The sequence below is a fragment of the Columba livia genome, chromosome 1, assembly GCF_036013475.1.
Source record: "Columba livia isolate bColLiv1 breed racing homer chromosome 1, bColLiv1.pat.W.v2, whole genome shotgun sequence".
Taxonomy (NCBI): domain Eukaryota; kingdom Metazoa; phylum Chordata; class Aves; order Columbiformes; family Columbidae; genus Columba; species Columba livia.
The window spans coordinates 209,403,768-209,425,444 of record NC_088602.1 but is presented as its reverse complement, the minus strand read 5'-3'; the positions used below and the strand labels follow the sequence as shown (position 1 = coordinate 209,425,444).

The 21,677-nt window shown below is 40.3% G+C and overlaps 1 protein-coding gene across 8 annotated transcripts in view; it reads left to right on the top strand.

The window, feature by feature from the left end:
- Positions 1–21,677, top strand: part of CHCHD3 (coiled-coil-helix-coiled-coil-helix domain containing 3) — a 161,965-nt gene that overhangs the window by 18,181 nt on the left and 122,107 nt on the right. For all 8 annotated transcript variants that reach the window (XR_010469726.1, XR_010469725.1, XR_010469724.1 and 5 more), the window contains exon 3: positions 10,456–10,537. Coding sequence is in view for 4 of the 8 variants with exons in the window: in XM_065049324.1 (XP_064905396.1) it covers positions 10,456–10,537 (82 nt within the window). In the remaining 4 variants the exon portion in view is untranslated. The remainder of the gene's footprint in view (positions 1–10,455; positions 10,538–21,677) is intronic.

Genomic DNA, 21,677 nt, shown 5'->3' with positions numbered 1-21,677 from the left:
CTGGTGGTAAATGACTTATTTTAGCTGCTGTCATGTGTTTCAAGATGAATTGACCATATTTCATAGTTCTTCTCTTGCAGGGCTTCCCTGTATCTGTCACCCATTATATCAAATTTAAGTCTTCTACGACAGGGTGTTTGTTCGGTGGTAATTATGCTTATTTTTTGTAATTAATTGGAAGCTTCTGGAAGAAAATTCTTGACAGATTTTTGAGGATTTGCTGCTCTGCCTTGAATACCTGTAATTTTTTTTTGAGTAATTGCAAAGTCTGGCGGAAGAATTTAATGAATAACATATTATTATTGTGAAATGCAGCTGTTAAGCCCAGGCAGAACCCAATTCAATAGATCACAGGGAAAGAACCTTGTAATCCTCATCACCCCTGTTTTCTCCAGCCCCTCTCATAAGCTTGTTGTTGGGATTTACTGCTGAAGTTACCACTATAATGGGATACTGAAAAGCGGATTTTCCGAATATCATTTGAATTAACTTGCTTCATTCTTTCTAGATCACGTATCATCTTATTTTTAATTTAAATCAGTATTAATTGATTGATATTCACATTTACTTTATCTATTTTACAATGTAGGCGAGAGCGCCTTTGGAAAATGAAATATTGAATATTTCTAAATTATGCACACTTAATTGCATTGTTTTTGTATTTAATTATCCTACAAGCTTAAGTATTGCTTCACGTTACCAATATTTAACAGTTAATACAGATTTCTGTCCTTGGAGGCGCACTTCATATTTGGACTGAATCCGTGATTATAGGAAGTGTCTGTATTCTGAATTTAAATGGAAGAGTTGCTTTGTCTTGATAATTAAATTTGTATGAGCCTGCAAGTAGACTTTATTCTTATAATATTCTTCAGAAATAATAATTAAAATAAAAACCAGTTTAAATGCTGCTAATGCCCTGATCCTTGGGTTATGATAAATGAATATGGGCAATGTGGAATTCACACAAAATCGACTGGGTTGGAAAAGCCCTCAGAGATCATCGAGTCCAACCCTTGGTCCAACTCCAGTCCATTGACTAGATCATGGCACTAAGTGCCATGTCCAATCTCAGTTTCAAAACCTCCAGGGCCGGTGAGTCCAGCACCTCCCTGGGCAGCCATTCCAATGCCTGACCACTCTCTCTGCAAAGAATTGCTTTCTCATCTCCAGCCTCAGTTTCCCCTGGCAGAGTTGAAGCCCATGGCCCCTTGTCCTATTGCTGATGCCTGGGAGAAGAGACCAATCCCCACCTGGCTAGAACTGCCCTTCAGGTAGTTCTAGAGAGTGCTGAGCTCACCTCTAAGCCTCCTCTTCTCCAGACTAAACAAGCCCAGCTCCCTCAGCCTCTCCCCATAGGGCTTGTGTTCAAGTCCCTTCCCCAGTCTTGTTGCTCTTCTCTGTTATTAGGTCACTCATGGCAGCGACTGTTCCAGCACACACAGACACTTGTTTCTGATCATTTACTTGTACAAACGTCAGTCAACTTCCAATGGTGTCAAAAGGTTACATTTGTTATTGAAGCAGGTACTTTGGTCTTTAGAACATATAACTTATTTCTGAAATTTTTTATTTCATATTAGCAGAATGAAGGGATGCCTCGTTATTTTTTGCATGGAGCATAAGGCTAATTTGGGCTATTTATAGGGTAAAAGATAGGAAACAGTATAGTATTTCCAGCATAGATTTCAAACACTAAGTGTTCCACCCCTTGTGTGCTGCCACCAGCACCTCCAGGCTCTTTCCAAAATAATTCAAGAAGGAAGAGTATATTTGCTAGTGTCATTGGCTTGTCACCTAATTGAAGCACACTGAATACATTTGCTGTGCCTTCAGTTGACATTGAAATACTAGTTTGACTTCAGAACTAGAGATCTTGCTTTTTGCTGTAGCATGCACTGAATATTTACACAGCTTTCTTAAAAACTGATGTATTTAGGAGTCCTGGATAGCGCTTCTGATATCCAAAGCAAGCTGAAATTTGGAATTTTATATTTGAATTTTGAATTTGCTGTTAGCTGATTGACAGCTCTTGGGAGCTGAAGCTTCTCCATAAAGACACATCACGGGTGGGTGTACGTGGGCTGTCTCCTATTGATTTCTTGTAACCTGGACCTCAAGTCGCCTATTTCAGGAGCGAGACCCTGTCATTTATATAGTTGGCCACTCTTTTGAAATTAAGAGTGATGGATTTGATGTTTTAGGGTTATATTCTCCGCTGTTCAACTGAAATGGCTACTGTTGATGTTGATGTCTTTTGTGTGATGTATAGAATTCAGATATCAACCAAACCAGGGTGTTTATTAAGAATCAATTGAGGATATTTGCGTATCATATTAGCATATTTTACATCTTGAATTGGAATGTGGGTGGGATAAGTGTTTTAATTGTGGAAGACCCACGATGTGTTTCTAAGCCCACAGCTTGTGATGGTACCAGGTTCCCATCCTCTGTTTTCTGATTCAATATTTGAGGCTGTTAGAGCTTGGCCGTGAGTTTTCCTTGTGACATTTTCCACTTGACCATCTCCAAAGCTTTGCCACATGGTGGGTTTGAACTCGTCATCCCAAACAAGCTGGTTCATGTGCTCGGGGACACCAGAACTGCCTTGTTGGATCAGGTGGATGGTTTAGATGCCCCGATGCTCTGTCCATACCAGGTGCAACAGTGATAAATGCAAGAAAATACTCACTAAGTGATTATGAAATAGTTTTTCCAGCAAAAATGAAGCTGTCTTGTTTCTGGCCGTGGCTGGTGTGATGCTCTTAAATGCGACTTTGTCAGTAATGCAGCATATTGGTATTATCCCCTCTTGATTTTTACATGTGATTTCAGCAACATACTGTCCACTGTACATTTGAAATATGGAAAATATGACAAATTCTTTTCAAGACTGCTCTGTCAGCTTTGTTGTGAGCCTTTCTAATAATGTGATATAGAAGAATGGATAGAAGCCCATAGCTACTTATTTTACACTATGATATTCTATACGTTGTCTTTGTGTTGTGCCATTTTGGGTTTTCTTTCCATTACTCCCTAGTGTTTTCCCAAAGGAAAAGAGTTGTGTGGTAGTGTCGTGCATTTGCCAGTTACTTTCTGATAATTTGGGGTTTTATTTATTAAGTTCTACTAAATCTAATTGGGTTGGGGGGGGCTCAAAGATTCAAGGCTCCGACACTTTCTAGGTTGGGATAAATCAAGGGCTGGGTAGAAAATGGTCAATAAGTAAAATACCTTTATGGAGGGAAGGTTTTCAGCCTTTCGGGACAAGAGGCATCAGCTTGATTTAATGTGAAGGGGAAGAGGAATGTGCAATGCGGATTTGGGATAAACCAGTTTGTTAGTGCTTCTGATGGAGAGGAAAAAGACAAAACCACCCCCAAAATAACAACCACCCACCAGAAAACCAGAACAACCCAAACAAGACAAAACCGAAGAAAACCAACTAAACCACAAACCCCAAAAGTGCACAAAACAAAACCTGTCAAAGACAAAATTTTCTAATGTTTCCCTGTTGGATTAAAAAATATTCACATAAGCTATTGGAGAAAATAGTTTGGAGAACTTTTCCAAGTGATTTTTATGCTAAACCCCAGAATTTAGTGTAGAACTAAGCTATATCTGAGCAGTTTTTACCCTTGGTTTTAACCCTTATATGGAAAGACAGATAAAACACTGTACTTGAGGAACTGTGGAAGTGCATTATCTTCTATCTGTCACTTCCCCCCCTTTTCTTTATATGTTCTATACTTATGTTGGACCTTCTCTTCCCCTTTTACTGTCCTCACTCATGCCCAACTGGCCGTTAAACAGATTTTCTTTGGGCAATACTCAGGATTTGGGTTTTGCTTGGTTTTTAAATCAAACATAATCACATCTAAGATAAATCTCATTATGTTTCTACTGTGTGACTATTCATTTTTTCAGACTTAACTTGTATATTGTTCCGCTGCTCAGCTTGTTTGGCCTAATTTTCTCCCTTTTAAAGTGTTCCGGTCTTAAAGTCTTGATTTAAATGATTTTAGACTGTTGACATGCAGAGTTTAAGTCTGTTTGCCTTTCCTATTGCTAGTGCTGTGTCCTCTGGTTTGCTGTAGCACATTTCTAATCCCTGGCAGTAATTAACCACTCATTTATAACGATGCTTTCCTAACAGCTTCTGCTGAGTGCCCATGTAAAAGATGAGCAAAACAGCATCTATAGACTATTATTTGCTGTTGTTGATGCTTTCAGACACTCATTTGGAGACTGCGCCTTCTGGTTTTGTATCTTACCCTGTGTTCATTCTCTGGGTTGCATCCAAGCCATATAATTAATTAAAATGACTCGGGACATCCTTCCTTATGAGTGATCAGGTCTATTGGGTGTTGAAACCAGTTGCCCGAAGGGGCTGTGCTGTTGTATCCTTGGGGGTATTTTTGCTAAAAGCACTTTTTTATAGCTTAAGGAAAATGGTGAAATAGGCTGGAGAATATCTGTGTGATTCTGTTCCGGCCTTTAAGAAGTTGCTTTCTGGAGGATGTCCTGTTCACTGGATGCTTTAATTAGCAAAGCTGGATGGAAAGGAAAACTACAAGTAGTTTTTGCGTTGTGTTTTTTTAAATTGATTCTCTGACTGTTACTTAGCTAAGCATTTTCTAAAAGATGCTTGATTGTATCAAGCCTAAGTGTCTCTTCATTAGTACCTTAATGCACCTGCCCTTTTTAGAGGGCTTATTTAAGGTGCCTGATAACAAATGCTGTTTCCATTAATGACTGTTTTTGAAAATCCAAGACTAATGGGCAGCCTCCCAGCTCTGCATGCGAGAGGGTACTTGGTTCCTTTGTGTTTTATTCCTGATTTCTTGGGCCAATTTTTTGAGGCTGCAGGTGTCTGCTTTACCTCATGTGTGGTGTTTGGAGCTTTGGGTGCTGTTTTCTTGCAGTAATCTTAATATTGTGCTGAGTGTTGTGGGTTTTCTTTCCATGAGGCAACTGATTTTGAGTAAGACGAGGAAGGTACGGATTAAAATTGTGACTAATGAGGATAGAGGTGTTGGAGAAAAATATGAGAACAGCAGAGTTGTACCAACCTCTACTAGACCTAGGAGATAAAATTGCCAGTTGTTTCTCAAGATTTCACAGAATCCCAGAATGTCAGGGATTGGAAGGGCCCTGGAAAGCTCATCCAGTGCAATCCCCCCATGGAGCAGGAACACCCAGATGAGGTTACACAGGAAGGTGTCCAGGCGGGTTGGAATGTCTGCACAGAAGGAGACTCCACAACCTCCCTGGGCAGCCTGGGCCAGGCTCTGCCACCCTCACCATGAAGAAGTTTCTTCTAAAATTTAAATGGAACCTCCTGTGTTCCAGTTTATACCCATTGCCCCTTGTCCTATCATTGGTTGTCACCGAGAAGAGCCTGGCTCCATCCTCCTGACACTCACCCTTTCCATATTGATCCCCATGAATGAGTCACCCCTCAGTCTCCTCTTGTCCAGCTCCAGAGCCCCAGCTCCCTCAGCCTTTCCTCACACGGGAGATGCTCCACTCCCTTCAGCATCTTTGTTGCCCTGCGCTGGACTCTCTCCAGCAGTTCCCTGTCCTGCTGGAACTGAGGGGCCACAGCTGGACACAATATTCCAGGTGTGGTCTCCCCAGGGCAGAGCAGAGGGGCAGGAGAACCTCTCTGACCTACTGACCACCCCCTTCTAACCCACCCCAGGTACCATTGGCTTCCTGGCCACAAGGGCCCAGTGCTGGCTCATGGTCACCCTGCTGTCCCCAGGACCCCCAGGTCCCTTTCCCCTATGCTGCTCTCCAGCAGGTCATTCCCCAACTTATACTGGAACCTGGGGACTTATACAGGAACCAGGGTAGTTGTTGTTACTTTGTGAAGCTCTTGGCCTTGCTCCAGTGCTGTTGGTGGGTGGCCATTGAGTTTCCAAGATGAAGTGTGTATTATATACCTTAAATCTCGGTAACTGTTGCTAAGTGCATAAACTCTTCAGTACCCTGAGCTCCTCTCTCCTCACCTGCCGTCCCTACAATTATTCAAAGCCTTTTGGAGTCTGGAAAACATATAAATTGTGTGTGTATTCTTATTAATGTAATTTTGAAGCATAAGTAGAGAAATCAATACTAAGGGTTAAACAAATGGCTTTGCATGTTCTCTTTGTGTAATTATTTTTTAATAGCAACTAGGTTAGTCTTTACATGGAGGACAGAAAGCTGTATTGTATCTATACATCTGGCTTCCAAAACCATTTTCATACATTTTGTGGCCTTTTAATAAGGTGGCAGATTAAGCCTCCTTGAGGTTTTCAAAAAGGCTGCTGGATGGGCAGGAATATCAGTGTCTTCCTTGTCTGGAAAAGGCTGAATGGAAGTGTATTGGAATCCCACAATGAGACGGATGCTCTTGTATTTCCCTCACTGTGTCCTTTTCAAAATAAAACCTTAAGCAAGATAATTGAAAACCCTTTCTGTCCTGAAACTACCAGCAGTGATTTGATTGAGGGACTAAACGTGCTCTGTTATTTTGGTAATTGCTCTTCTGCTTGTTGGGCCTGGCCACAGAATTTGGCCAATTGATATGTATTGGATGTAATTTATTGTTTCTTTAGATCTCATCTTCGGTTGTCTTATTCTTTTTCTTTCATGCTCTTCAAGCTTTGTTTTAAATGTGAAAGAAGCTGAATGTACCTCTGTATGTATGTGGAGGGGAAGTCAACTGTATCAGGTGGAGAATCATGGAATCATTTCAGTTGGAAAAGACCCTCAGGATCTAGTCCAACCATAACCCAACTCTGGCACTAAACCATGTCCTTAAAAACGTCGCCTAAATGTCTTTTAAACCCCTCCAGGGATGGTGACTCCAGCACTGCCCTGGGCAGCCTGTTCCAATGCCCCACAGCCCTTTGGGGAAGAAATTGTTCCCACATCCAACCTCAACCTCCCCTGGTGCAACTTGAGGCCGTTTCCTCTTGTATTATCCTCTATTGTAGTACAGGAAAGTGGTGTGAATAAGTGATTAATTTATCCATGCTTTTAAAAGTATGTATAAAATGATGCATGAATTACTATGTCTTTTGAACTTATCTGGAAGAGTAGGTGGACAAATAAGGAAGGTTAGATAGTGCAACGCAGAGACCAACCAAATGTCCATGGACATTCACTGCTTGGTCTCCCAAGATGCAGGGAAGAGCTTTGTGGGTTTTATCCAATGCTGATACTTGGTGGTGGTGTCATGTGCGATGGTTTGGTCTTTTAAATATTGGGCAACCTGCTGCTCACTGTGAGTGTGGTAATGAGCCCATTGGTGATACAGCTGGGGGTTCTGCTTTGCCATTATCCCCAAGAGAACACCCCTTGTCAGACACAGCTCAGCATCCACCCTTCACATGCCAAGAGGACAGTGAAAAGTTAGTTCTGGCTATAGCACTTTGGGTTTTTGAGAGTAGTTCCCATTGCTGACCATTTACCGAAAATATCTTGTGATGCAAACACTGCATTAGCACATTCAGGGTTGGGAGATGGAGCTGCATTCATTTAATGCTCCTGTAGGAGAACAAGAAAGCACTGGGATAAAAGTCTGACCTTCCTGGACGTACTTGCCTGAAAATATTCCAAATTTGCTCTAGGATGAACTTATTATCAAGCTAACAATTATTTTAGAACTTAAAATACAAAGCTGGGGAGGTGGTAGGAATGGCCGTGGAATTTTTGGCAACTATTGTATACTTATAGTCTCCTAATTGTATTTATTTTATCAGTCTTGGACCCACCAGTTTGATCTTTTCCATTATTTTAATGGTCAGCTGCATGGTTTTCATGCCCTATAATCTAAGCAGAGATTGCCATTAGAGAGAGGTGTTACTGCTTGTATTTAGAAAGAGCTCCTTTTTTCTGATTTTCTTTATAATAGTAAATGAACTTTTCTCTTTTTAAATGCTTCTCCCCTTAGAACAAATCCCTCCTCCTTGTAGAACTGCAGTTTTTTACCGAAACATCATAAAATTCCCATTTGGGAGCTACCCAATTACATCTTACAATAATTCTATTGAATGATCTATAGCTGCGCTTTTATTCCCTATTAGTATTTGGCTGATCGATGGGTAACTTAATTGATTGTTAAGGTCAAATGTCTTTATTGGCTGCTGCCTGAATCTTTTCTCATTATGACTTAAAAATAACATTCTACGGTCTGCTGGAGTTCTTGTACTTATTTTTGCCCAGCAGAACAATAAATTTCATGATGTAGATGCTGGTGAACAACACACTTTTGCCACATTTTGTGTGTTCTTAGGTCTAATGTTAAAAGGGCATAGAGAGGATCTTTGCATAGCCTTGGAGCGGTGTCAATAGCCAGATAGTCTCAATAAAATGGGGTTCTGATTTTTCATCCTGGGTTTGTGATAGTCATTTGTTACAAGGTTCATATTAATATATGTGAAAAGTCATAAATAATTACACTTTAAGGATGGGATCGCATTTGCCATTCACAAATGTCCCCCTACTTTTTCCCCAACCCGTTTCTGGTTCTGTCACCTCAGCATTTGCCGCATTTGGCGGGATGGAGATCGATTCATTCCGCTGGCCTTAAGATGCTCATAACTCAATTAGTTGGCCAAGACTCCCATAGAGTTGATGAAGCTGCTTTGTTCATTCATAGAATTCACTATTTTAAGTCTGCTTGAGGATGGGAAGAACTGTGCACTGGACACAATTAACTGTAATGAGAACATGGGCTGTTGTTGGGTAATATTTGCAGATAAAGCCAACTCCTGGGGATGAGGTCACTGAGATACATGACTATTTGTCACTGGCTTTTTTTAGTATCTCCCTTAATTTTAAATCTGATTGTGTTTATCTCGCCATCACTTTGTCTTATTTTGCCTGGAAATGTAGTTTTCTGGTGTTTTAGCTACTTAAGCAAGTGGTTGGTTACCTGAGGGTAGACAAAGGAGTTGCATCACCTTCTGGAGTTTAATTTCTATTGTGATAAGAATTTTGGAGTGGGATTATGTGTTTCTTAGCTCTGTGGTTGCGTGGAGTGGAATTTGAGCCAGATACTTCTTATTTATAAGGGAATTATCAGTATATGTGTATTGGAAAAATAGAGTATTATAAAGGTACAGCTCAGCTACTGGAGGTGTTTATACCTTTATTCCAAACAAGCAGGTCTAAATGAAGATTTATATTGAAATAACCCTTGATGTGATGTAATTTTCATCTCTTTCTACACCTGAACTGTATAGTTTTCTCTTCTTTCTCTAGGAAAACATGCACATTGACTGCTACAAATCAACATTTAATGCAAAGTCAACAGCTGTTCCACTGAAGTCATTATAACATTTGGTTACCGAGCTCCTATTTTTCCCAAGTGGAAAATGTTACTCTGGCTATTTAATTTTATTTTCTTTTTAGTTTCTGCTATGTGCGTGTCAAGTTGTATTTGGACAGCGATAGAACATACAAAGCATATTCCAAGTTGTTGGTCTTTTTTTTGTGTGTGGTGGGTTTTTTTGGGTTGAAACAGCCTTTTTTTTAGTATGGCTTCTTCTGCAAGTCTATTGAAACACGTTTTATTGGCACAACTTGATTAAAGGATGTAACAACCAACTCTTGAGCTCCCGGAGTCGTGTTCTTCGGAAGAACGTGGTCACTTATAGACAGTTGATATTGATGGGGATCAGCGGAGGAGCTTGGGAATGGAGCGACTTCTGTGTTTCCAAACCTCACCCAATGGATTTAGTTAATCTCATTGATGTCTCTCGAGCTTGTAGGATTAGTGGCTCCCACACTTTCCTACCTTTTTGTGGCAAAGTTTGTTTGTAGACTTGAAGTCGCCTCCCTGATGTTTTCAATCCTTCGACTTTCAACTGCTTCATTTGGCGTAATCTAATGGAAGAAAATATTGTGTCCACATCTGCTCGTTTTAACAAAATTGGAGAATTTGAGGCAAAATCTTATGCCAACAGTAGCAACTATAATTTCCGAACAGTAAAAACTAGAAGTATGGATATGTAGGGTGCTGTAAATGCTTTGTTGGGTCAAATGTCTCTTGAAGTACTTGATTCATTTTACAGGAAGATGTTTCCCTTAGTTCCATACGAATAAACCCCATCATTTTATGGCTTCGCTATTTAGGTCTCGGTCCTGTTTCCTTCCCCACCTCCCTGATTTTACTCCATAAAGGCATTTTTCTTAGGAAAAACGTATTTAACATATACTAATTGTACTAATTGATAAGCTGCTAAATGAGTAACTTAAGAACAACGTTTAGTGTCGTATAGTAAAATTTGAAAGGTGTTTAAACCAGAAGAACGCACTCCAACTACTATACAGGAAAAAAGCCAATAGAGCACTGTTTGCAGGTGTTTCTGTAATGAGAAATACGTTGTGTTAACATATTGCTTATGTAATGAGAAATACGTTGTATTAACGTATCTCTTAATTATCTTCTAATTGTAGTTGATGAAGAACTGAAGAAAAGAATAGCTGAAGAACTGGCATTAGAACGGGCCAGGAGAGACTCTGAAGCTCACAAGAGAAGGTTGGTTTGTCAATAAAAATATTCGAAGCAAACATGCATCTAATGCTTTTACTACTGTTGTTTGTCTGTTTTCTATAAGCAGGTAAATTCTGTGCCCCGGGACAAAATGGTAGGTAAGAATTTGAGGTGATATAGCAAGTTTTGTCATTAAACTCATGTGAAAAACAACCATTCATCTGCAGCCGGGGTTGCTCATAACCCCTCTGTTTGACCCAAAGGTGAATTTGAACAGCAGTAGAAATGGCAATTCTTAGTATTTCCATGAATTGTAGATATTCTATGAGCTGCTGTTATATTTCGTGCTGGTTTAATAGTACAGCATCATGCTTTGAAGATACAAAGTACTGTTTTAAAACAGTTTACTGGTAGAAAACTCTTTTGATATGCTTTCTGTATATGGATATATTATTTATATATGTGTTTCCAGAGATGGTAGATATGGTGGAAGCCGGGGTAGAATCCTACAGAATGCAGTGGCAGATTTGGATACAGCTCTTTTAAAACACTCTTCAATGTTGAATATTATGGCATTATTAGCAATTAAAAATCCCTGTTGGAATTGGAAATCATGTGGTGAACTTGGTGGGTTTGTGTTAATTTGCGCTTCATTTCAGTGATTTTCTTAAGTAGACAATAGGACACACTGAATAGAAATTTTAACCCACACCTTGTCCTCATTTCTGAGAATGGGAAGAAAGGCTCATTATGATGGATTTCAAAAAATTAGAATGTAATTAGTACTACTTAAACTGCATATATATCAGTTGTTTCCTATACATCATGATACTATTATTCAATTGAGTTAGGCTGATGAAGTATAAAATTAGATAGGACTATATAAATGGCCCAGAAAACAAATCAGGCTGTTTTTTTTATATCAGCAGTAAAGGAAATCAATATGTTACAGTGAAATCTTTTCTTTTGAACTGTGCTTTGACAGGAAAACTTGCATTACATTGGAGCTTAACGTTGACTGAAGAGTTTAGCAAAATGTGATTACAATATAGAAATGTTTGGGTTATAAGTTCAGTGTTTTGTAATTTGCGAGTTTTCAGTAGCTTTCCGTAATTTCATATTTCAGGCTTCAGTTTCCACGGGTTGTGTGTTGGTCTGTGCAAGGTAGGGAGCAGCTTGACTTGTCATATACCTGATTTGCTATTTTATATGGAACAATGCTGGCAGCCTTCCCTTTATTTGGCTAAGGATGGGTGGGAAAGATGTTCCATATGAAAAGGGTTGTGTAAAATCTCTGTGTGGCAATTAGGTTCAAGAATCTGTGGTTTTTCAAACGTTTAACTGTAGAAATAAATTAAGATAAAACCATTAAAAAATAAAAGGACAAATATTAAGTTTTATTAGCGAAGTTTGTCTTGTTCTAGTTGTGATTTATTTGTTTTTTAGCTTAAGGAAGTATTTTTATTAGTGCTTTCTACACAGTATAAAGAAATATATATTAAGTGTATTGTAAAAGCTCTTTTCATATTGGGTTAAACAATTTTAAAAGACAGATATGTTTAGTGAGCTGTTACTTCAGGTCTTTATGGGCCAAATGCTGGTTTGTGTTTGAAAAACATCCAAGCATTGAGCAACTGCGGAACTGTTCTCCATGTCGTGTTCTTCTGAGAACAAGGTGAACGCTGCTCTGCTGATCACTTAAAGATCAGATTGATGTCGCTCAGGTTCAGCACACCTACCCTTCCTGTTTTATTAGAGTTAGTCACGGTGGTTGGAACAGATCCTCAGGATCATCGAGTCCAACCATAACCCAACACTGGCACTAAACCGTGTCCCTAAGAACCTTGTCTCAACACCTTTTAAACCCCTCCAGGGATGGTGACTCTACCCCTGCCCTGGGCAGCCTGTTCCAGTGCCCAACAGCTCTTTCCAGGAAGAATTTTTTTCTAATATCCAATATTTTTGTAATATCCCATCTAAACCTCCCTGGTACAACCTTAGGCCCTTTATTTTTGTCCTTTCACTTCCTACTTGGGAAAGGAGGCCAACTAGCTGAGAAAAGTATCTCTCTACAATGCATGGGCATGAGAGAAATGTTTGTGCAATGTTCTTTTTCATGTCCCTAAGAACTTAATCTCCATGGCTTTTCAACCCCTCCAGGGATGGTGACTCCACCACTGCCCTGGGCAGCCTGTTCCAATGCCTGACAACCCTTTTGAGGAAGAAATTGTTCCCAATATCCCATCTAAACTTCCCCTGGCACAACTTGACACCATTTCCTTTCATCCTATCTCTTCTTACTCACAAGAGACCAGCACCCTCCATGCGACAATCTCCTTTCAGGTAGTTGTAGAGAGGGAGGAGGTCTCCCCTCAACCTCCTTTCCTCCAGGCTAAACAGCCCCAGGTTCCTCAGCCACTGCGAGGTGTCTCTGTTTGCCCATGGGCCATATTGCAAGCATGCAGCCAGATTGTGCGTGGACCCCTGTGGCATCAGGGCATCCATCGGTGGAGTTGGCCAGGGCCAGAGCTTCAATATACTGAGCATGTTGTGCAGTATTTTTGGCATCCTGAGCTCTGGCCAAAGGAGGGCACAAGCTTAATTAGCTTGTGGGGTTGAGCTTGGCATGTTGTAAGAGCTTCTGCCTCCATGAGTGATGTACAGTGTACCCATTATCCCTGGTTTTGTAGACTCTGGGCTCAGGGTCTGATGTGTTGATGAGTGAGGCTTTGCTTGTTTGGAGAAAAAAGAACATCAACAGAAGTTAGATGCTCCATACTTTCAGCTGAAAAAAAATATATATATGTATTTTCTACAAGCTCCTGTGCCCATCTGCTGGACATTCCTGGTTGAGTTCTTCATCACTACTGGAATTCAATGTTCAAGCAAGTATGGACTTCAGAGTTAGATGGACATTGGTCAGATGAAATATTTTGTGTTGTGTACAATGTTCTAGGTAATATAACATGAAAACATTACTATCAGTTTTAATTGTTTATAATAAACACAAAAACACATGGGTATGATATTGGAAAACAGGATAAAACCTGAGTTACCAGCTGTACTGACATAAAAACTTAGAACGGAAGGAAACAATTTATAGTTTCCATGTGTCAATAGTTGCACAAGAAAAACAAGTGTAATGCAGGTTTCATGGAAGGCTGTAATGAAGAAATGCGCTGGGGCTGTCCCAGACCTGTTGGACTGAAGCGCGATGGTATCTGAACAGCAACACGTGGAACTGTGACTTTGGTTCTCTCAGCACCAATGTCAGGTCCTTGGATAGGGAAATGACTAGAATGAAGTCTGACCACCTCAAGAGTTGTAACTTTTATCTAGGAAATGCTATGTGTTATAGTAATAATATAGTAATTAATGCTGTTATTGTTCAAGTCACTAGTACCAGAGCGCTGCTTCATGTTCTCAGACCTACGGAAGGAACAGGCTTTTTTGCCCCTTGTGAAACATGTGCCAGAACTGCTGTTGCTCAACTCTGTAAGAGAAGACTAAAACACTGAGACAATACGCTCAAGAATGAGTTTGACAGTAGTGACAGGTAATAAATGGTGATTGTTAACCTAGTTTCTTTTTTCATGAAGTTTTTAACTTCATTTGCAGTGTTGTCATAGAAAGATGTTTATGAAACCACTTATTTGCTGTGGCACGGAATAATGCAACATAACAAACTTCTGAATCCTTTAGCTGTTTGGTTTCCCACCTGAAGCGGTGTCTTCCAAATGGAGATCATTCCATTGCCTTGTCACAGCTGTTGAAGTTTATTTTAATGGTTTTGTTGATGATGGTGATGGGAGTCTGAAATAGCTGTTCCTATAGAAGTAATATAGAAGCATATCATAGAATCAGAGTTGTTTTGATTGGAGAAGACCTTTAAGATTGAGTGCAACCATTGAGTGACCAGTGTCAAGTCCACCTCTAAATGATGTTCCTAAGAACTGCCTGCAGTGTCTAACTCTTGAACTATTGCTACAAGCCTGCGTTTTCTTTTCCAGTCTTATTTTTTGACCAGCTTTATGGACCTTCTAGTGGTTGCCTGGTGTGATATCTCTCTTTCCCTTCTCTGTCTTGGCTTCTGCTGATTTTTCTCGTATGGTCACCAAAGAGCCAATGAAGAGAACAAGAAAGGCATGGGTCTGTTAGAGCAGGTCCAGAGGAGCCCATGAAAATGGTTGGAGAGCTGGAACATCTGTGAAGAAAGGCTGGGAGTTGGGGTGTTCAGCCTGGAGAAGAGAAGGTTCCAGGGAGACCTTTTTGGGGTCTTCCAATATATAAAGGGGGCATATAAGTAAGACAGTGAAAGGCTTTTAAATCAAGCCTGTAGTGGCAGAAGGAGGGACAACATTTGTTAGAGGGGGAAAGCTTAGATTGGATGTGAGGAAGAAATGTTTTACATTGAGAGTGGTGAGAGCCTGGCCCAGGTTGGCCAGAGAGGTGGTGGATGAACCATCCCTGGAGACATCCCAGGCCAGGCTGGACGGGGCTCTGGGCAACCTGAGCTGGTGAAGATGTCCCTGCTCATGGCACAGGGGGAACTGAATGGGCTTTTAAGGTCCTTTCCTACCCAAACTATTCCAAGATTCTACAAACCCAACCTCAACCACTTCAACTCAACCTCAACCTCTTCAGCCTTCCTTGACCCAACTTCAACCCCACCTCAACCTCTTCAACCTGAGCTGGTGAAGATATCCCTGCTCATGGCAGGGGTGGCCACTGGATGACGTTTGAAGGTCCCATCTACCTCAAACCACTCTGTAATACTCCAGTGGCTTTTGGTAACTCTTAGTTTTCATTTGGTTTTGACTCTCTAGTCTCCTATAATGACCGTAGTAACTTTTGCCTTGAAAAATGCTTTTCTTAAGTAATACAGATAATAGATTTTTCCAACATGCTCTGGTAATGAGTTGCTGGAGTCTGTTCTACTCAGCTTGCTGGGCTCCATATGGTGTGACATTTTATCTGTCATTAGCAGGATAACTTATTGCAACCTCTGTATTTCTGAACATTCTCATCTGTTAAGAAAGATTTCTAAACTCTAAATTAGCTTTTAAAAATACGTACGCTATGATGCACGAAGGTGGCTCTCGGTGGTAGGTTATTAGGTTGCAGCCATTAGCTTTATGGGGTTTTTTCTTGTTATGTTTTTGTGCTTGAGGGAGGGTCTCTGTATAAGTGCAATTCACTTTATGGTTTAATTGATACTCTGATGCATCCGAGAGCTTCCCCCCAACCTTGTTTTGTCACGTCTCAGCAGTATATTGTGCATATGACAAGCTCTTAGTAAACTTCTCGGCATAGACAGTTTTTGCAGCAGAGAACAACAAATTGACCGGTGAGAATGTAAAGAAGAATGAAGAACCATATTAGAGGAGAACCCTTTGGGAAACTGCCCACCAAATATGCTCCTTTAAGATCAATACTGGGGCTCGACCTTTTTGTACTACTGTGTATTTTAAAGCTTAATATTGATTTCTGTTTTAATAACATGTTTATTCTATTTTACTGGCATAGGGTCTGGAGAACATAAGGGAAATTTAAAGTGATTGATTTACTTACAGTTTTCATTCTACGTTTTAGCGAGGTAAATTTATAAAGAGCATGTTAATGTATCTTCAGTCTATATGGGTTATATGCTAAATGTAGGGAAACCTTTTTTGAAGTAGGTTTATTTTCTTGATAAATGTTGATATTTTTCCCTGGTAATTAACCATGGTAGCTAACATGGTAACATGGTAATTAACCATGGTGAATTGGAAGACTGGTTTTTTCTTGCATTATTCTTCTCATGTGGGACAAAACCATACTGTGTTTCTAAAGAGTTGTACTGTAATGTTCTGCCACAGGGACCTCTTGAATAGCATTTAGATTAAGTTTAAAAACAGTCAGGAAAACTATATCATGTCTCCTAATGACAGTAGGATTGAAAGCTGGAAATACCTCCATGAAGCAGTACAGGTGATTATAATTATTTTGATTTCTGACAGATGAAGAATAAGAATTTAATATTGTGGGGCAAACTCAACCCCAGCTTAAGGTATTTCCCAATTGATAATTGCATTTAGGAATGTGAGAATTGATACAATGGGCTTGCACCAAAACTTGTCTTCTCTTCTTGTCTTTTCTCTCACCAGTAAGTATTGCAGAGAGAGATTCAAATGCTGTTTGAAAATACAATTGAGAGAAATTAACTTGGATAATCTAGTGTGAAAAGGTCTACTTTGCAAGTAAAGCTCTGTCAGTACTGTTACATTTATGTAGGCTATGGATAACTCTTTGTTTCTATGTGTTTATACAGTGTTATTTGTCTTCTCCATGTGCTGGGAAGCTTAACCTTTTCCTAGTATGACATTCAGTGTATCAGGAACAAGACCTGGCTATTGATTTGAGAGAGTAAAACTTGGGTATTTTATAGTGATAAACAGGACTTGGGAAGATATGTCATCCAGTGGAAGATAAGTGATAAATTGCGTGTGAACTGGAAAGGAAGGCTAATGTGACATGTGAAAAGGGCCTATTTGTGAATGTGACACGTGTGTGTGTGATTCTTGTTCCATATCTGAAGATGTAGAGTTGATCAAGAGAGGACTTAAAAGAGCAGTTGGGTAAGATTGCGGAGCCGGCTATTTTAGAGTATAAAATCAGGTAATGCTGGGTGATGTTGAGGGCTGTTGACCGAAACAAAACATTCAAGTTTGGATTATATAAGTGATTTTATAGAAATTAAGTCAGCATATTTCTTTTAAGCGTCTAGAAGGTCACTTCAGCGTCAGGGCTGGGAACATGCATGGAGCAAGTGGCAAGTTTTGGTGTCACTTCCAGAGCTTGAGTTTGTCCTATTCTCCCTTCTCAATAAAACATGTTATTTTTTTCTCTCATAGCAGAAGCTTCACTCATCTCATCTCACAACCAGCAGATGATGGAGTGATTTTGATCTTTCACAGCCATAGTGTTAGTGAGGTCTGGCAGATGATGGGATAACATGGGACAAGAGGGAACGGGGAGGGTGAGGCTGGGCCAGGACTGTCCCTTTGCAGGCGAGGGAAGAAGCCGAGTAACTGTGAAGACATCATGAGATTGAGCCAAGTTTTACCTCTAAAACAAGTCGTGGGACCAGGTGAGCGGTTGTAACTGGTACCTTTTCGGAGAGCCAGCTGTTGGCAAGATAATCCTCTTAGGGAAGTGTAAGTCACCTTCTGAATTGCATTGTACCCTTTTTAAAACCATGTAACTTTAGCACATGAGCTTTCCTGCAAAATGCCAAGGTAATGTCAAGTTACTTTAGAAACCTGTTCTACTTGCCTTATTGTTTTCGAATAACAACAAACAGTATTTGGCAATGGTGGAGTTATTTTCCAAGACGTTTGTTACTGGTCTGATTCCCCATTAATACAATTATGCCTAGTTCTTGGTATATATGGAGATAAATCGTGGCGATGGGAAGCGGAAATTGGAATAAGCGGTGCTATAATTCACTCCTGCTTTTAGAAACACCGCTTTTCGAGGGATAATGTTTTACTTGGATTTTCAAGCTTGCCATCTTAACTGACAAGTTGTATACCAAGCTTCCTTTTGCTAAGTTTATTTCTAGGAGAGATAGGGAAATGACTTGAAGCCATTGAGTTTATTTGGAGAGAGCATCAACAAAAATAATACTGCTTCGTAGGTTTAGATTTAAATAGAGAGGAGGGAAATTATTCCCTGCTGGCCATTTAAAACAAACCTTTGCTTTCAAACTACTGAGCTCTTTCATTTTGAGAAGCAGCAAATGAGTAGACATAGCAGAGAAACACAACTTTATTTTCTTACTATTATTTTTGACTGTCACTTCATTTTAACAGATAATTAATGTTGTCATAGGTTCAAGGCTGCCTTTGCAGATCCCAAGAGGAGTGATATTAAATTTGAAAGTAATTTCAAGTGGAGTTGTGTGGATATTGGGGAAAAGTCTTAGCTAAATACATGTATAAATTATGTAAACCAGGTTTACTATTCTGACGTGGGGTCTCTGCTTGCCGCTGGCAGAAAGGGAGAAATTGGTTCTTCTGTCTCTATAGAATACTGATCGATATGCATATATTTATGAAGTATAATTACCAAGTCCTCTCAACCAACCTTGCCCAAAATACCCCACAATCCCCCTTAACTACCTTATAATTCAATTATCTTAAAGTCAACACAACTATTTTCCATAGGGTATGAGCAGCCCTCATACTCAGAAGAGTCAGTGTCCATATTGCAACGTGTATTGATAAGTTCTCCGTGGACATATTGTTGATAAATTGAAGAGCTGTATATAATTGAGTTTTGAAATGAGTGTCTTTGTGTTGATCAAGGACTGCTGCATGAAATAACGTGGCCATTAGTGAGGATATTCCAATTTACAGGTGTTATACTGAGGCTGGGAGGCAGCTGGAAAATGGAAACGCATGAACGTGTTGAACTGAATGGAATTACTGGGCTAATTCGTATGGGTGATTTGGGCCATGTCACACTTGAAATAAGGGGTAACAGAATGGAATGAAATGGTCAAGTAGGGCGAGGTGAAACATACTCTTAATGAAGATAATTTGTATTTAGTTCAGTGTTTTATTGGGTTGGATAACAGCCCTCAGCCTAAAGAGGTTAAAGCAAAGCACTTAATACTTTGCTCTCCTTGTTATTGCGAACGTGCCCGAAACTAATGGAATTTTCTTATAATGTGGGACTGACTAAGACAAGTGTGTAATGAGACATGTTAGATGGAGGAGTTAACATATGGGAAAAGTTCACTTGCTTGCTTAGGCATCAATTTCAGAATCACTATCACTTTATTTTTGGTAATATTTATAATAAATAAAGCACTAATTTATATATGTGTGTGGTCAGCATTAAGGAGAAACAGGTTACTATGAGGAGGAAGTGGATCTGGGAATAAAGCAGCAGAGTTATTGTTAAAATTAATAATATCAATGGTAAGCATAAGTAACGAACAGTAATTATATATAATATAGTAGAAGACCATAGGAAAACCTCACTTGTTTATGCAGTCTGAGGTAGAAGAGCCAAAAAGCCTCAAGAATTGTCATTTTTTTTGTGTTTATTTTCATTATATTGTGGCAATTCTGTGGCTGCAAATGCTGTTGGTGTCTTAGATCTCTTGCTGTGTGCACCATTATCATGAGACCTCTTGGTCTTTTGTAGTGAATTTGTCTAAGAATTTAGGTTGTGCTCTATAATTTGTAACTGTGTAGTAACCTGTGAATGGTTTGACACTAAACACTCACGAAATAATCACAATTCTGGGTTTGACCTACATGTTTCTTTTTTAATATGCCCATATTTTTGAAGCCTTACACTTTTGATTTGCCTTCCATTCTTTCCTATTTTACCGGTCCTGATTCTCTTGTACTTAATGAGTGAGATGTTCAGTATGCCAATGTCTCAAAACCCACTTGGATAGAATATAAGTTCAGCAAAATTTGTCCTTTTTACACCATGACTTCACAGTTTAGGAGAAGGATATTTTCTCTTCATGTTTTTGTGATCTGAAATATAGGGCTTAGAAGTAGAGTTTTGGCACTGAAGTTTAAATGAAGTGGTTGCTACTAATGTTAGGAATAGCCCCCTTCACGTGTAGTATGCAAAGAATTCTGTGAATAGGAAAGAACTGTTTTACATGTGTAAATAATGTGAAGAAATCAATGTAGAAAAACTTCGTGTTGTCATTCTGAGTCTTTTGTGAAGAAAACGCTACCTTTCAGGTAATCTGTATGTATATCTTAGTCCTTAACCATCTTTTGCACAGGCAGCTGAATGTTACATGATTAATCTGACTTTGCAGCCAGGTGAATGATCTGTTACTAGAAATGGAATAGGAGAAATATCTATTTCACACTTCTCAGGCTTCGGTTCAGGTTAAAGTTGTTTTCCTGATGTCTCTTGCATCTCTTTCAGATGCCTTGTCATCTCATTAAATATTGAAACTCGGCACTCCGAAACATTATTCATTCATTAATATTACATCGTGGCCTAAACAGCATTGTTAGAAACATTTTGGAATGTTCTGTGAGTCTGTCAGAATCCATTAATGAACTTGCTGGTGTCAAACTAAGCAAAAAACCTGATTAAAAGTTTCTGCTTTTACAGAATCCCAGAGTGTCAGGGGTTGGAAGGGCCCTGGAAAGCTCATCCAGTGCAATCCCCCCATGGAGCAGGAACACCCAGATGAGGTTACACAGGAAGGTGTCCAGGCGGGTTGGAATGTCTGCAGAGAAGGAGACTCCACAACCCCCCTGGGCAGCCTGGGCCAGGCTCTGCCACCCTCACTGAGAAGAAGTTTCTTCTCACACTGAAGTGGAACCTCTTGTGTTCCAGTTTGCACCTATTACCCCTTGTCTTAACATTGGTTGTCACCGAGAAGAGCCTGGCTCCATCCTCCTGACACTCCCCCTTTCCATATTGATCACCATGAATGAGTCCCCCCTCAGTATCCTCTTGTCCAGCTCCAGAGCCCCAGCTCCCTCAGCCTTTCCTCACACGGGAGATGCTCCACTCCCTCCAGCATCTTGGTGGCTGCGCTGGACTCTCTGCAGCAGTTCCCTGTCCTGCTGGAACTGAGGGGCCACAACTGGACACAATATTCCAGGTGTGGTCTCCCCAGGGCAGAGCAGAGGGGCAGGAGAACCTCTCTGACCTACTGACCACCCCCTTCTAACCCACCCCAGGTACCATTGGCTTCCTGGCCACAAGGGCCCAGTGCTGGCTCATGGTCACCCTGCTGTCCCCAGGACTTCCAGGTCCTTTTCCCTTATGCTATTCTCTAATAGGTCATTCCCCAACAGGGGTTTGTTCATGCCCAGATTCAAGACTCTAATGAAATATAACAAGGGCAAGTGTAAATTTTTCCCTGCCCAACTCTCCAGCCTGTCCAGGTCTCTGATGGCAGCACAGCTTCCAGTGTCACCACTCCTCCCAGCTTGGTGTCATCAGCAAACTTGCTGACAGTCACTCTATTCCCTCATCCAAATAATTGATGAATATATTGAATAATACTGGCCCCAGCACTGCCCCTGAGGCACTGCACTAGATACAGGCCTCAACTGGACTCTGCCCCATTGACCGCAACTCTCCGGCTTCTTTACCTCACTACCTGATTGTCCAGCCCGCACTCCCCCAGTTTCACAGCAACGAT